Source organism: Haemaphysalis longicornis, unplaced genomic scaffold (genome assembly GCF_048455015.1).
Source record: "Haemaphysalis longicornis isolate Haplotype H1 unplaced genomic scaffold, Haemaphysalis longicornis Haplotype H1 scaffold_6, whole genome shotgun sequence".
Taxonomy (NCBI): domain Eukaryota; kingdom Metazoa; phylum Arthropoda; class Arachnida; order Ixodida; family Ixodidae; genus Haemaphysalis; species Haemaphysalis longicornis.
The window spans coordinates 41,283,240-41,298,318 of NW_027526407.1; the positions used below are offsets into that span (position 1 = coordinate 41,283,240).

Sequence of the window (15,079 nt, forward strand, 5' to 3'; positions counted from 1 at the left end):
GGCCGTAACTCGAATGTCTACGACATGTCGAGAGTGGTCAACCAGCGTTGAACCCTCTTAAGCTCCTTATGGCACCAAGACTGCCAGAACAGAGGCCCTCGATATGCATGTAGCGAATCAGAATAGGAAATGAGGGGTTCGTTTAAATAAGACAAAAATAAGGGTTGACAGTCAAAAAACACCCGAAAGCAAAGTAGACGATGTGGTAGGTCATTAAAACGGATGAATAATTTGGAAAGACAGAAAGAAAGTGGATTCGGTTCGGATTCGGATTCGGTTTGGAATCGTAGGTGCGGATCCCACCCGGTTGGCATTTTTTCTCCACTTTCAATGGTGTTCGTGCAACAGCTTTTATTGCAGCAATTTCATATTTACAAAGGAAGCAAAAAAGAAACGAACGACACACAAGGTAGGCAGAATACGCCGATGAAGGCGGGTTCGCCTCCCTTGCGCCTAATTTTACCGTGATCGACCAACTCCCCGAAGGAAGCACCCTAGCTTGTACACGGGAACAACAAAAAGGCTTTGTGCTGGTTTTCGCCATTTCCTATCCAGCATGATCTCACAAACGTGTTTACATCGCTGCAAACGTTTTTCTTTTGTTAAAGTCAGGAGAAGCCCCAGTCAAGCTAAGTGTAGTCCGAGTTTCCTATGCTGCGCTAAACGCAACTACGAAGCCCGCCGTAGTCGACAAAAACCTATTAACACCACCTGGCGTTCTTGAGTCAGCGCAGAGGCCGCCTACACTGACTATTTTCACTCGAGCAGATGATAGCGCGTATCACGCATGGGCTCTGGATTGTGCTGCAGATTAATTGCATTGGGCACGCTATAGAGCACTTCTCCTGTCCGTCTTTTCTGGCGGTGAGAGTAAACCTGTCGAGCTTTTATGTCTTCTTTAGCCGAGCACCAACTTAACGAACAGCATATTCCTTTCTTCCGGTACACGTTGTCGCGCACCATCTATAACCAACTCTGTATGCAGATATATTCATGGGTGCTTCCTACAGAACCGGTTTCTCGACTCGCATTTGCACCCAAAATTATATGTTAGTCACAACATCCAGTCATACATAGGGGACGACACTACGCGACACAAATGTACCATGCCAAACAATCTTCAACATCAAGGATTGGACGCAGTAAACAAACTGAGGCGGTAGAAAAATCTAGTAGAGGTGCAAGAGCGTTATTGGCTCACCTATGTTGTGTGTGGCGAGTTCGAACACTGTCTTTGTTCCATTTACACGTTGGTGGTGGCTGACATTAATAAAAGCCCACACGGAGCAGTTGAATCTTGATGCGAATTTCCGTAAAGGTAAGGACACGTTCGTCACGAACACATCTTGAACCACTTCGAACGGCCCCTTGAGGTCTCTGCACTTTATGGTATAGCCGTCCACTGGCTTGTTCTCATTTGGAGCCTCCCAGCTAGCGTTGAGAAAAACACTTTTCACCACCTTATATTTGAAGTTTGAGACCGTACCCGAGGCTGTAAGGGAAAATATGGGAGTGCAATGTAAAGACAAGCACCCGTGCCAAAATATTATATTTGCGGTCGAAGAAGACTAACAAGGACAACGTATAAGTGTGTCTTTGGTTTTTATAATACTTATATTGTATCTGTCTCAATAGTATGAAATATTACAGACAGCTTTTCGCCTTCACATCATTTACGAAATAGCACAGTGGGAACATTTAATGGAGAGCAAAGGGAGAACATCAATGCATATTTTCTGCCTTCCATTATCTAACAAAGCAAACTGCATTAAAAGGAAGTGTTTCTTTCAAAAGAATCTTAGCTCACGGCTAAAACGTCTTGGCAAGAGAATCAATAAAAACACAGTAGGTCCACAGAAGATCTTAGAAATGACCTAAGGCTGCTTGCGTAAAACAAAGCACAGCTGCCAGGCTGAAGAGGTTACATTGATGGCCGACACAGTTTGCACCTTTCAGCATGCGGCAATGAATGGTATTGAGAATTATTTTGTCCACATCTCCAACGGAGACAATTCAAGCTGTCACAACTGCACATTGTTATCAGTGGCATAGTAGACTCACAGCTAATTTAGTTTTCCTAATTACGTTATATATACGTTACGGGTGCGTGATATTTGGATTTTTTCTAATTACATACCACTCCTTTTTTTATTTAAAAGCTGTCGGACTCCTTCGAACGCTCTCGTGTAACGAAGAATACCTTTTGGTCTTCACAAAATTATTTACCGCGCCGGTAGCTGAAAACAGCTATCTCTAATTTACGGACCTTTAAGCAATCTTTATTGCAATGGAAACAACATAAAACACACCTTTGCGGAAAACTTTGAGCAGGTCAAAAAAGAGAGCGATACTTTTCAGCATGCCATCTAGCGTAATCTATGGCCGATTTAGTTATGATTGTAAACAAAAATACGCAATTTTTGTGCAGCAAAAGCAACACGCCGCTGTTTTCTTTCTCTTCAATAGGTAGATTAGTAGTCCCAATCAATCATCAAAAGATGTAGTGTTCTGGTTAATCGCTTGCGCCTCATTATGAGTGCTTCATCCGCACAGTCCTCAGTTTCACGAGCAAAACATTTTCACTCCTTAAGGATAATAAATGTTTATTAAGGAACTATTTTTGGTTTTCCCCGAGGACAGTGTTTTTTGCCAAAATTTTTCTTGCAGTGTGGTTTCCTAGGGCCAGGATCGGCCACTTCGGGGGTACACTACGGTAATGTTACAGTTTCAAGAAAAAAAACTTTACGTGAGAACATGTTTAACAGTAACGTACAACGGTTCGGATAAAAAAAATTCTGGGAAAACATGATTAACCGACTCATGCAGCGGTTATGGGTTAACAAGAAAGATATGTGGAAACCAGTTTAACAGTTGCATACAATGGTTCTGGGGTGGCACTCACCTTCAGGAAACGTGGATGCACTGCGATTCTGCAGCGCGCCCTTGCATGTCTTGTTGTACAGAGCAACCTCGGCTTGCGCGTAGACATTGTACTTGGTGTCCGGACGGAGGCCAGTGAAGGTGTACTGCTGCAGCGCTCCAGGAACTCTGCGGCTCTGGCAATTGTACGGCGTCGTGCACACGAGGAATGCTATTTCATGGTCCCATTCCTCTTTCCAGACCGCACGCAATGCGGTGCTGCTTAAAGCACTCACAATGGCGTCATCAAGGTCCGGCACTGGAAGCAAGAAACAGGATGCAGCGCTATGAGAAATGGCTGCGGAAATATTTGCGTAGTTCGACACCGAATCAACAGACACAGGCCGTGATTAAGCCCAATTAAAAAGGCCTAAGTGTCCTTCAGGACGAAGGCCTTCCCTATAGGTCTCCAGCCAATCTATCCTGAACAACTTGAGTACATTCGTTGATCCATTTTTTTTTAATTATTCTCTTCATCGCGTTAACGCGTCCCCTACCCCCAGTTCCGTATCCCGGCAGCCACGCTATTACCCTATTGATCCACGAGTTGCCATTCAGTCGTTACACATTCCCCGCCCAACATCTCTACCTTAATTTGGTGTCTTGTACCTGAGTTTGTTATTTTGTGGCGGGCGCCCATGTCTAGTGTTGCGCATACCATCATTCACATGGCTTATTGAATTGACCTAAATTTTTTCTATAGGTGTTTAGTAAGGCGGATAGTTTCGGCCCTACACGTCATTGCGCCAATTACACTGGTTGGCGCAAGATATTTAAATTCTTAATTTATTATTTCATGGTCCGCTGATTTTGCTTTTTGCGTTCGTTGCTGGCTCTGTCAGTGTCAGCGCGCAGTTTTGTCGGATCGGGTGTTTCTCCCATTTCATCATTTTCATTTCCGTTTTACGTAGCAACCTACGCTTGTTGCCAACTGGCCGCTCCTTATCTTGAAAGGTTAATCTTGCTTTCCCTATCAACATTTCGCGCTCTACACCACTAAATAGAATATGCAGTCATAACGAAAAAGTTACTGAAAATGAAGCACAATCATTTTACAATGTTAGATGACATCCTTTATCACAATAAATTATCAGTATTATCCTAATCCCTAATGTTATCGTAGAATTAGCGCTGTCGCGATCACGCATAAAAGTAGAAAAGTTACGCATGTTCCAAAGCGGAAAGCATTCCTTATATAAGTCCCAAAATTGCATGCAAGCACGGTAACTTGAAAATCGCGTACGGGCATTCGATCGTTTGATACAACGATGATTCATCTGGTTTCCCTCGAAACAATAAATCTTTCTGTGTTCCATAGGTTCACATACTCTGTATTGAGTTATTTTCTGTGTAATTATCTCCTGCGGTTACCTTTTTACATTTTTTTTATTTTAAATAGAAAAATGCAATTTTAATGTATATTTCTTTACCCGTTATACCGTTGTGGTATGGAAACAGTCTCTAAGCATGAGCCTGTGTCATAATGTAAGGTATCCCAAAGGAGTCACGAGGTGTACCAAAATTTCATCTTGGAGTCCGCAACTAGAAATATACCCGTAATTTATATTTTTATCAATGTTTGAACAGTAACGAATAGAACTATTGCTTACAGAAAAAAGTTATCTATTTTAGTCACAATCGCCTAATATCAGCTATGTATTGCCAAACTTTTTCAGGCCGAAAACTACCTGTTTACGTTCAGTAATCCAACATCCACAACAAGCAAGCTCAGTTGTTCCAAGAAGTTTTCTGCAGCTCAAGTTAAAACTCCTTGAAATGGCGGATAAATGCTTTCTCCTCTCTTTTAGTGCCTAAAAGGAAAAAATTCCGCCCTTGTTGGCTTTATGCATGTCTTCATAAAAAGTGCGTTCTACGGTATACGCAATCCACTATGGTAACGGTAACCTGCAATCCAAATTTTTTAAATGCGGAGCATTTCTTAGGCTCGCCTGGTCCTCCGTCGTTGATGGCGGTGCCGTCCACACGCTCACTGCGCATGCGCAACTCTCCTCCTTACACATACAGCTCCGCGATACTACACTATAAAAAAAAGAAATAGTTAGCGGCGCCCGGTTTCGATCCCACGACTCTCTGGCCGCAACGGGAGGTACGTGGTGCTCTTCCCACTACGCTACAAATCTGGGCAGGAGCAAGTGCTACGAACGCGCCTTATGTCTTTGACTCATTCAAACTACGTCAAGAAGCTACTGATACAACGAAGGCACGCGAAGCTGAACGTCAACGGAAACGACGAACTGAAAACTTTAGAGGGGGATGCTGAATTTCCCGTGGGAAAGCTGTGGCGGGAAGCGCCACGCGCCTTGCAGCTCAACCAGCCCCGTCCGCAGCGCCTCTGATGCTGATTGTGGCAGGATGCCCCTAGGGATTGGATAACCAAAGAATCCATTACGAGATAGGTTCGCGTTCAACCACCGTCGTCATCTTCCCGTAGGGGAACCGCCGAAGAAGAAGAACGAGAAGACAAAGCTGCGAAGAGGAGGGCGTGCACATTGCTCTCAGCCGGTGCACCAATGTCAACAACCTTTACCTCACCAAAGCTGACGGAGACTACCAATTCTACCACAGCGACAACATCGACAAGAACATGATGGACGAGTTTCGGCGCCTCGAGAACCACCGCCTACTCACCGTAACACAACAGCACTTGCGTGCCTTTGCCACCGGTGTGGACCCGGACGCGGAATTCCCTCTGGCGCTAGTAAAAACCAGATCACTCAACATAACGGCAACACAATGGAACCACACGGAACCGCCACGATGCTTCGCATCCTCATCAGGGTTCCCCACGGGAAGATGGTGTAATTTTTTTTCGTTATCATCTTCACAACTTTTTAAAGCCCGTACTTTCAAGAGAAAACATTCGATTTAAAGGAGCAGTGAATGTGCAGTATTTGATTTTGTCTTGTTCGCAGAAAGAAAACACGCTAATTTCAGAAATATACCAAATAAAGAATACGATTCTACTTGGCTGTTTGCGTATTTAAAAAAAAAAATTTCGGTCACCAAAAATTCATCATTATTGCCCTGAAAAAGTGAGCACGGAGAAGTTGGAAAGTCTCACACCGTTATGATACACGCGTAGCTTAGATGTCCAAGTGGAACTCCCGTACAGCTCAATGTGATGAAATAAATATTGCTACATAAAACGTTCGTCGAACTCACAAACGCTTCGCAGTCGGACACTCTAACTGAATTAGTGCTTAGTGTAGAAGTGGAACGTCACATGGAATACTCACCCTTAGGGAAAGAAAAGCATTTCGCCTTCGTTGACCGTGAGTAGACTGTCTGAAGGCTGTCGTTTACGTATGCCACCACGGAAACGTTATAAAGCGCGCTGAATTGTTTCAGCCGATAAGACAGTTCTTTGGCAGGTGCCGGTAGTATCCGGTTCTCGCAAGAAGATTCATTTATCCAACACACTTTAGCCACAAAACCTGTAATTGGGACTCCAAGTTCGTAGTTCCACGCAATGTCGGCCTCGTTTTTGCACTGCACCATAACTTTTAGGTCTACAGGAGGATCTGAAAAAGAAATGCAAACATATAGTTTGAGGCAATACAATAAATAATGGGGAACAAGCATTACTAACCGCACCTTGATTTCTTCCTTTGCGGTGTTTTAAATGATTTCGTAGAATGCGTGTCATGCTAAACTTTTATGACTATTAAATTAAATATTCCTTACCGACTTCTACATAAAACTTCATATTTTACTCAATGCAGCCACATTTTTATACATTTCAAGTTTTTCAGATGTTTTATTATTATAACAGACGGAAATATGTTTTAATACCATAGTAAACAAAAGTAATCTTCCCATACGCACACATACTGGAAGGGAGAAGTATTCCGTGAGTAGAACAGAAAGCGAGTTTCTCGGCAGACCCCAGCCGTGGGCGCATAATTTAGCTTCCGCTGTCAAGGGCACCTGCTGCTAACAGACTTAATTTTATTTGCGCGCAAAAGTATCTATAATCAATAGAATGCACCTGACTGTAAAACCCCCCTCTACATCTCTGGTGCTCTACTCCAGTGGCGTCTTGCGTGGGGGCTGCCTCGATGCCAATCAACTTTACTTTCTATACTGTGGTTGGGAGTGACCTTCGCGAAAGCATACTACATTTTTGTTCACAGCAGCCTGTGAGATTCTAGATAAAATTGAACATGCACTTTTTGTCACCCGTAATATTTGTCACATAAACGTTTTGTGTCCTGTTTTGCCTGTTTTTGCACTTATTTCCATATTCCACTTTTGTCTAAGTACTGCCTATACTTCCGTTTCCTAAACCCAGCTTTAATAAATATATTTTCTCCTATAGTGCTACGACAAACTGAATGGTCTGGATAATTCCACAAAGCAATAGCTTCACTCATTTTTCAGTTCAGTACTTTTGAATATTCAGCTAATAGTTTATTCCTTTTTGGCTCATAGGCTGAAAAGTCTTGGACATCGCACTAACAAAATCGCATCCAATTTTTTGTCTGCCACATTTCGCCTGCGGGTCCCTTTTTTCTGATTTAATATAAATAATGCACCCGCGACACCTAGCAAGTGCTTCTTGTGCGTTTGTGCGCACGACCCCCCCCCCCCCCCCCCCCGAACACACACACGCACAAATTCAAAGCAACGCGCACACATACACACAGGAAACATACACAAAGTACAAGAAAAGCTATTGCGTTTAGAAAGCCGACAAAATACGAGAGAAAGACGATTTTTTCTCCGCGTTTTTAGTTAACCAAGACACCGCTGGGATGAACGTTCGCACACGTTGCAGAGTTCCTCGCTAGCATTTTAGTTCCCGCACGGGTACCACAAAAAGCACGCGCACTTTGCTATAGAGATAACTTATAGAGGATCACGTGACAAGCAATTTGACTTCACTGCACATATTTTGTAACCAAAGCAGGACCTACCATTTTCGCCGATATTTTTTCAGTTTTAGGAGCCTAACTGTACCGCACCTACGAAGTTCGTCGTATTTCTCGGGTACATAATAACACCATCTAGATTTCTTGAATATGTGGCGATGGCGCTATACTCGGGCCACCTTCACTAAAACGGAAAATTTCACATGACCTGCATAGGTTCTAAAATATTGAGCAGATGCCCAAAGAAAATCAACCGTGACAGAGCGTGTATTTCGTCTTTTCTACGGGTGCAAGTCTACTTTCTGAGCTGTTTTTTTAGCTCAGCCGAATATAAACTTGACCCAGCGTACATTACTTCGCTCTAGTATATGTTGCCCTTCAGTTTATATAAAGCATAAACCATGCAGCAGAGGTCTAAATTAATTCGCTGCCTCATACAAGTACAGCCAATCGATTTTCATTTTCACCCTATGTCTCACAAATGTCAGTCAATACGTCACAGTCATACCAAAGAGTAAAATAAACGTAATTAACTGTAGTCCGTACAAGTCGTTCTTAAATATCAAGGGCCGACGGCGGCCTTTAAACGGAGATCTAAGCACCTATAGTTGTAGAAGAATGAGTGACATTGACTCACCAATATCGTGTGTAGCGACTTCAAAAAGGATCTTTGTTCCATTAACGCGCCCATGATGGCTGGAGTCGATGAAAGCCCAGACCGAGCAGTTGAATGTTGATGCAAACTTCCTCAAATCTATGGTCACATTTACAAATGTCTTCTCAAAGACGTCTTCACCCACGTCGTAGGCCCCCTCAATGTCTCTGCACTCTACGGTGTAGCCGTCCACAGGAGCGGTGTCCCAAGGGGCGTCCCATCCAGCGTTGAGGAAAACGCTCTTCAGAATTTCATATTTTAGGTTTAATACCGGGCCTGGTGCTGTGAGCAGAAAGGGAGGGATAAAACCAAAATTTCAACCATCTGAGCTGCTTAAATCCGCTTTTCTTTGAACAAAGCAAAAAATAGAAAAGGATGCGTGAACATGCATTTGGTGGTTCTGGTGTTCCTTTGGTCTCTATCGGAGTTCCGCGTCATAAAAGAAATCAATTTTAAAAACTAATAATGCACGCTGTTTCACACAGCGCACACCTAAGGTACTGTAAAAAAGAGCAAATACTGCATATTCCCAGCCTCACGAGGTGTAACAAAAAACGGAAAGCGAAATGTTCGTCTGAAAAAGCTGAGATCGAGATTTTCTGTATAGGCAAGAGAATCGTCAAAGACAGCAGTCGGGGGGCGTTATGATTCTGCGTAATTATCCATTATATGGGTATACTGTACTATTACCGACAACACGCGAGGTTCTTGAATGCACCATCATCACCAAAATAAATGATATGGCTTCAAAAATATTTTACAACAACTTCGCGTAAAAACAACATGCCCTCTAAAACGAACTTGAGAAAATATTTCAACTTGACTAGTACATAAAAGCATACCTGTGAGGATTGTCTCGAGCAAGTAAATATAAAAAAAATATCTCCACTATTTCTACTGCGGTACCATGCTTGTTCAGGCTCATTCTAAGCTAAAATATGCAACTTTTTAGCAGCGTGAATCACGGCCTTATCTTTGTTTAATCGATTTCGTTGATTTTTTCTCTATAGTCATTAGCAATACATCTAGCTGTCCCTTAGATCCCAAACGACGGAGAGGGCGACCACATCTAAAATGATTGTTAGGTTTCCGGACACCCTCAGCACGGCGTGACTATTGTGAGAGTTTTTATTTAGCTTCTCGGACACTGTGGTGCATGCATATGAGGTGTCCATGATTGCCTTCTTGAATAATGTGGTAGGCGAAAAAGAGGGCTAGAATGACTTTGGAGGGCGAAAGCCTTAAATTTCTGTTTTAAAATCGCGTTGTGAGGTGCAGCAAAAAACATTAGAAGGAAAAAGAAAACAGCAGCACCAGAGGAGGGTTCTGATAAAGAGACCGGTAGCACGGCCAGACAGTTGAGAAGAAGAGCGATGGGGCCGCAGTAGGAGAGTAGAGGGAAGAGGCGGAAAATCTCAGTAGGTGGAAAATCTCAGCACCAGAGCAGCATTAGCGTTCAGGACAAGCGCGCTGGCGCCGCTGGGGCGAAAAAAGAAAAAGGATGGCAGAGACCCCCATGGAGTGCCCTGACCGCACCTTCTATACGTAGCCGCATAGGCCTTTACACACGAAGCCGCCGGTAAAGCTGCTTCAGTGATAAATGCGTCTAAGCTCGACTTCACCTTACTACGGCCTTTACCTTTCGTTTTGCTACATACAATGTACAGCGCCGAAGCTCCCCAAAAATTCGTTTCAGAGTTCACTTTGAGAGCCGTCGTCCTTAAGTCGCAAGTACATCAACCACGACATGTCCTACAATTGGGCCAGGTGAGAAAGCAGATGGTCACTACCATATTACTCCACCTGCCGTATGCGAGCTATTCCTGCAGAAACTACGTTCAGGTTTGCAATTGGACTCACCAATTGGGAATGTCCGTGCAGTACGACTTTCAGCGGCGCCTTCACACGTTTTGTTGTTTAGCTTCACTTGAGCCTGGGCGGAGATTGTGTACGTGGTGTTGGGTGCGAGGCCACCGAAAGTGAGCTGCTTCAGCGTACCCAGGACAAAAATTGTTTTGCAGTCTTTCGGGAGCCTGCAGACGGTGAAGTTTATCTCGTGGGCCCAGTTTTCTTCCCACGTTGCTTGTATCGCCGAGTAGTTCAAGGGAGTCAAGTGCAGGCTTTTAAAATGAAGAACTGCAAAAGTAATGGCGGACAGTCAACCTGTTAATTTGCAGACGCTTCATGAAAAACTCAGGAAGTGTTTGCATCTAGATCTGCTGCTCATGAAATGTTTAGCCCGTAAGCAGAGCAATGGGCAAGGAAGTATAATGCTGGGAAATATCCACCTATAAAGTCGTTCCATGACCGAGTGAGAGTATACCCATGCCCAGATTATGCCGGATTGGTAACAAAAAAGGTCAAGCCAAAAAGAAAAACGAAGACGTGTTTATCAAATAATCAATACAAGTTGATAGTTAAAGAGTGCACCCCTATATGCATAATATTGTACGGGCTGACCATAAGCGGGCAGATTTTCAAAAAGTTGGCTTTTATGCGCCGAAGCATCACGTTGGCTGTATACGCGCCGCAGTGTAGGGCACAGTACATTATAATTTTTACAAGGCTGGCACCTTGAGCTTACCCTGATCCAAGCGTCACCATAGTGAATAACAGGAGTAATATGTTACCTATAGCTTCGCCAAAACGGTTTTCAGTAGAGAACCAATGACATTGCAGCCAGGATTGCACTCACTTGGCTCCGTTTTAGCCTCTGTTACTGACATAAAAAGCTTATACCATAGACCCACCCCTTTCTTCTTATTTCACAAACTTGTGTTGCGGCGAGCGGAGGTTGGAACGCCTGTCACAAATGTACCCCTTCTTTTAATTTGTGCATTGCACAAGCATCACGTTTTCCACGCGTCCAATAAGGACCATTAGATAATACAAGAGCCCCGAAATTGCAGGTGAACATATTTTGTCCACCTCTGTGTAACAGTTTTCAGGAGCGAAGCCTCGTAGGGGCTGGGTCTGTTGGCGTCTCCTGTTCTCGTCTTCATCGTCGTAATTGTCGTTCGTCTGGTGTGTAGTCACGGTAATAAAACACCGGGTACTTGCTCACACGTCGCGCTAAAACGTAACACGTACTAAAAAAACACCGGGACACTCGTTTACGTCTCGCGCTAGAGAGCATCGTGCTTCCAAGGCAAGATACTTTTACAGTACAGCTGTATGCTTCTACCACCAATGGTTTTATCGCTGTTGGCAAAAACGCCAAGGTGCCAAGAATACGCCTATACACTGCATCCTTCGCCCCTCCCCAGGTTTCATGTTAGTGGAGATGGCCCGGGATTTTTTTCTTATAACCACTTCGTGAGCGAGCGTTCCAATGAAAAGTAATTTGTTGAAAAGGGAAAAATTGTGTACAAGCGCCACTCAGTCGAGGATACAAAGGCGTGTGCCTATTCGAGCCTCTTTAAAAAGCATAAACCAAGCTCCGGCCGGAACGTCGTAGCCCATGAGAGAAACGTCATAACATTTGAAAACATATCGACACAATAAGCAGTACCAGCGATTTCTAGCAGCAGATTGAGAAAACAAACACGCTTTCTTCAGGTGTTCTCAACTGCTCCCCAAAAATACACAGAAGCTGTCAATTTAAGAATAACAGCAGTTCACATCATATTTGCAGCTTTGCCGTCAAGATTATCCATCTCTGCTTTAGTTACATAGAACATTTTCTGGACATCTGCCATGTAAGGTCACATCCATTCCCACGCCACTTTCATACCATTCTATACCACCTTTACGCCAAATTTGAACCTCGTAGCAGCAATAATTTTACAGACATAAACATGCTACTTTTTTTCGCCGCAAGAGTGGCCCGGTCGAGTTAGGTGTCACGGCAAGTAAAATAAACGTGGCTAATTTGCACTACAGAGTAGTGCCTTAAAGGCCCCACTAGCGCTATAGCGGGCTGTTTTGATAGTATGGCAAGTTAAATCCGCTCGCTTGGCGTGTTTGTGGTAAAATTACCACCGAGAGCTCAAATATAAACAAACCAGCGTCGCCCTAGCCGTAATAAGCGAATCCGCAGGAGCAAATCATGGAATAAGCAATTAATCCACCCTGTTACGCCTTTAAACAGTTGAAATCGGTAAAAACGCAGCCGCTGTATTGCACAGGCCTTAAGAAACAAGGTAAGCCCGAATGACAGCGCCGATCGAAATGCGATTTAAGCAAACCGCAGTAACCGCTAACATAACCGGCTCAGCCGGTGCAGTTAATCTTGACATAAAAACAAAATTATCGGCTAGGCAGGGGTTAAACATTGTTGGAAAAGCTAAAGAGGACGTCTCGCAGCATCGGACACTAAGTTATGAAAGTAAAGTAAAAAACTTTAAACAAGTTAAGCGCTACGTCAGAAACGCCGAGTTCATAACGGGCTAGAAATATGATGCCGACCACTGGTGATACAAGTAAGATTGCTAAAATTTGAATAACTCGAGAACCCCTCGTTGCAAAAAAAGTACAACCACTTCTTCGGACCGCCAGAGCAACGGCTACCTCGATACATAACGGTTCTATATGTAGAAAACACGGAAGTAAACTTTTTACACACCTGTCGTGGCCCCAATGTTCCCGTACTTGAGACAGCAAAGGGTCGTCTAATTTTTTCGCGGCCCTGCCAAAAGGCCACCATTGTTGGCGGAGCACACAATAAACAAAATTGCGGCTTGTAATTGCGTTAAAAGGGCAAGGAAGGGCGCTCGTATAACTTCAGAGGCCTCTCTGGGCGGCTGAGCTCCAAACTAGCCATTCTTCGTAGCTATAAACATGAGCATAGTAGTGGCTTACTTTTCCAACAGCCAGGTGTCAGTTAGCCTATCATCATTAAGCCGGCGTCTCAGCTAATTCCCTCATTAGTGCGCGCATAAAAAAGGAAAACCGACAAACGTTGGCTCATTATCACGGCAGGCGTGCGCGGCAACGTAGTCCGCCGAAAACTTCTCTCGCTCCGCGTGCGCGGCAACGTAGTCCGCCGAAAAATTCTCTCGCTCCCTCTCTCTCTTTTTCTTCTGTCTCTCTAAGCACAACCTTGGCATGCCGGCATAGAGTGCTTCCTGCTCCGGAAGCAACCATTATCCCGGATACCTAAGAGACTAGACTACACTAGGAAGGTTCAATCAGGCTAGGAAGGCTTTTGAGGACACAAACAGCACTCCTTCACCACAGAAGGATCTGGTCACCCTGGTGTAGTAGCTGGCCATCACCTCGCATGACTAACCAACTCAACTCTCGGCCCTCCGTCCCCAGCAGCTGTAGAGCACCTGTGCACGGCGGCATTCAGAACAGCGATACAGCAGCGGGTGCTAAGAATCTCTGGGTCCGGACAGTCCGCCTTTGGAACTTGACTCTGGAAACGTTCAAAGCACGCACGATGTCTAGTGAGGGAAGCTTAGCTGTGCTACTAGAGGAGCTCTCGGATATTAAGCGGGATATAATAGGGTTACGCGAAGTTAGGAGAGGAGAAGGCTTCATGAAGCTCACTAGCGGACATATTCTGTGCTACAGTGGGCTCCAAAAGAAGAGAGAACACGGGGTGGGATTATTATAAACAGAGAAATAAAAGAAACGTCGATAATTTTTAAGCATTTGTGGGAGAGTTGCGGCTGTTGTGATCACCTTGAATAAGGGATACAGGGATACAGGTTAGAGATAGTACAGGCCTATGTGCACGCAACCAGCTATGGCGAGGAAGCCGTAGGCAGCTTCTACGAGGATGTCGAATCCGCAATGAAGAAGGCAACAACACAATCCACGATTGTTATGGGAGACTTTAAAGCAAAGTGTGGGTAAGAAGCAACTGGGAGAAAGGTCAGTGGGAAACTTCGGTATCGACAATCGTACCAGTGGAGGAGTACACTGGTGGGATTTTCAGAGAGAAATAACCTTAGGTTAATGAACACCCTTTTTTACAAACGAAAGAATAGAAAATGCAGACGGAAAAGTCCCGATGGTACAACAAAAGACAAAATTGACTTCGTTTCAGGTGACAGCACAAGTATTGTGCCAGACGTAGAAGTCCTAAGTAAAATTTGTAGCAGCGATTATAGGATGATTAGATGCAACATAAGGCTGAATCTCAAAACTGAAAGGATGAAACTCGTGAAAACCCAGCAAAGCGTCCGTCAGGGCAAGATTGCAAGAGTTTAAAACAAATTTTCAAAACAAATTCGCGCTCATACACGAGCAGGACGAGGTCAATGGAGACAGTCTAAATGATATCCTAACATCGTTAATCAGTGAATCAGCAGCAGCTGTGAGGAAGGCAACAAGTAGGGCACAAACTGAAAAACTAAGGGAACAAAAGAACTAATTGCGAAACGTTAGAACATGAAAGTGTCAGGTATGGCAGATACGATTGAATTAGCCGCGCACTCGAAACTGATTCACAGCAGTAGAATAAACGACATTCGTGCATACAAAATGGTAATGAGCGAGGAAACTTTCCAAATAGGGAGAAGCTTGAAAGCAACTAACAGAAAACTAGCCATCGAGAAAGACAGGATGTAAGCACTCAGAAACGAACAGGGTGACATTCCGCACAACTTGCACGAAATAATAAAGGTAGCAGAACGGTTCTACACCAGGCTGTGTGCCAGCGACG

The 15,079-nt window shown here is 44.2% G+C and overlaps 1 protein-coding gene across 2 annotated transcripts in view; it reads right to left on the reverse strand.

Moving 5' to 3' along the window:
• LOC144142510 (fibronectin-like) overlaps positions 1–15,079 on the reverse strand; it is a 55,017-nt gene that overhangs the window by 30,459 nt on the left and 9,479 nt on the right. For both annotated transcript variants that reach the window (XM_077674069.1, XM_077674068.1), the window contains exons 3-7: positions 10,327–10,602; positions 8,449–8,748; positions 6,177–6,461; positions 2,903–3,178; positions 1,202–1,492 (exon numbers count right to left, since the gene is read on the reverse strand). In XM_077674069.1, the coding sequence (XP_077530195.1) occupies positions 1,202–1,492; positions 2,903–3,178; positions 6,177–6,461; positions 8,449–8,748; positions 10,327–10,602 (1,428 nt within the window). The remainder of the gene's footprint in view (positions 1–1,201; positions 1,493–2,902; positions 3,179–6,176; positions 6,462–8,448; positions 8,749–10,326; positions 10,603–15,079) is intronic.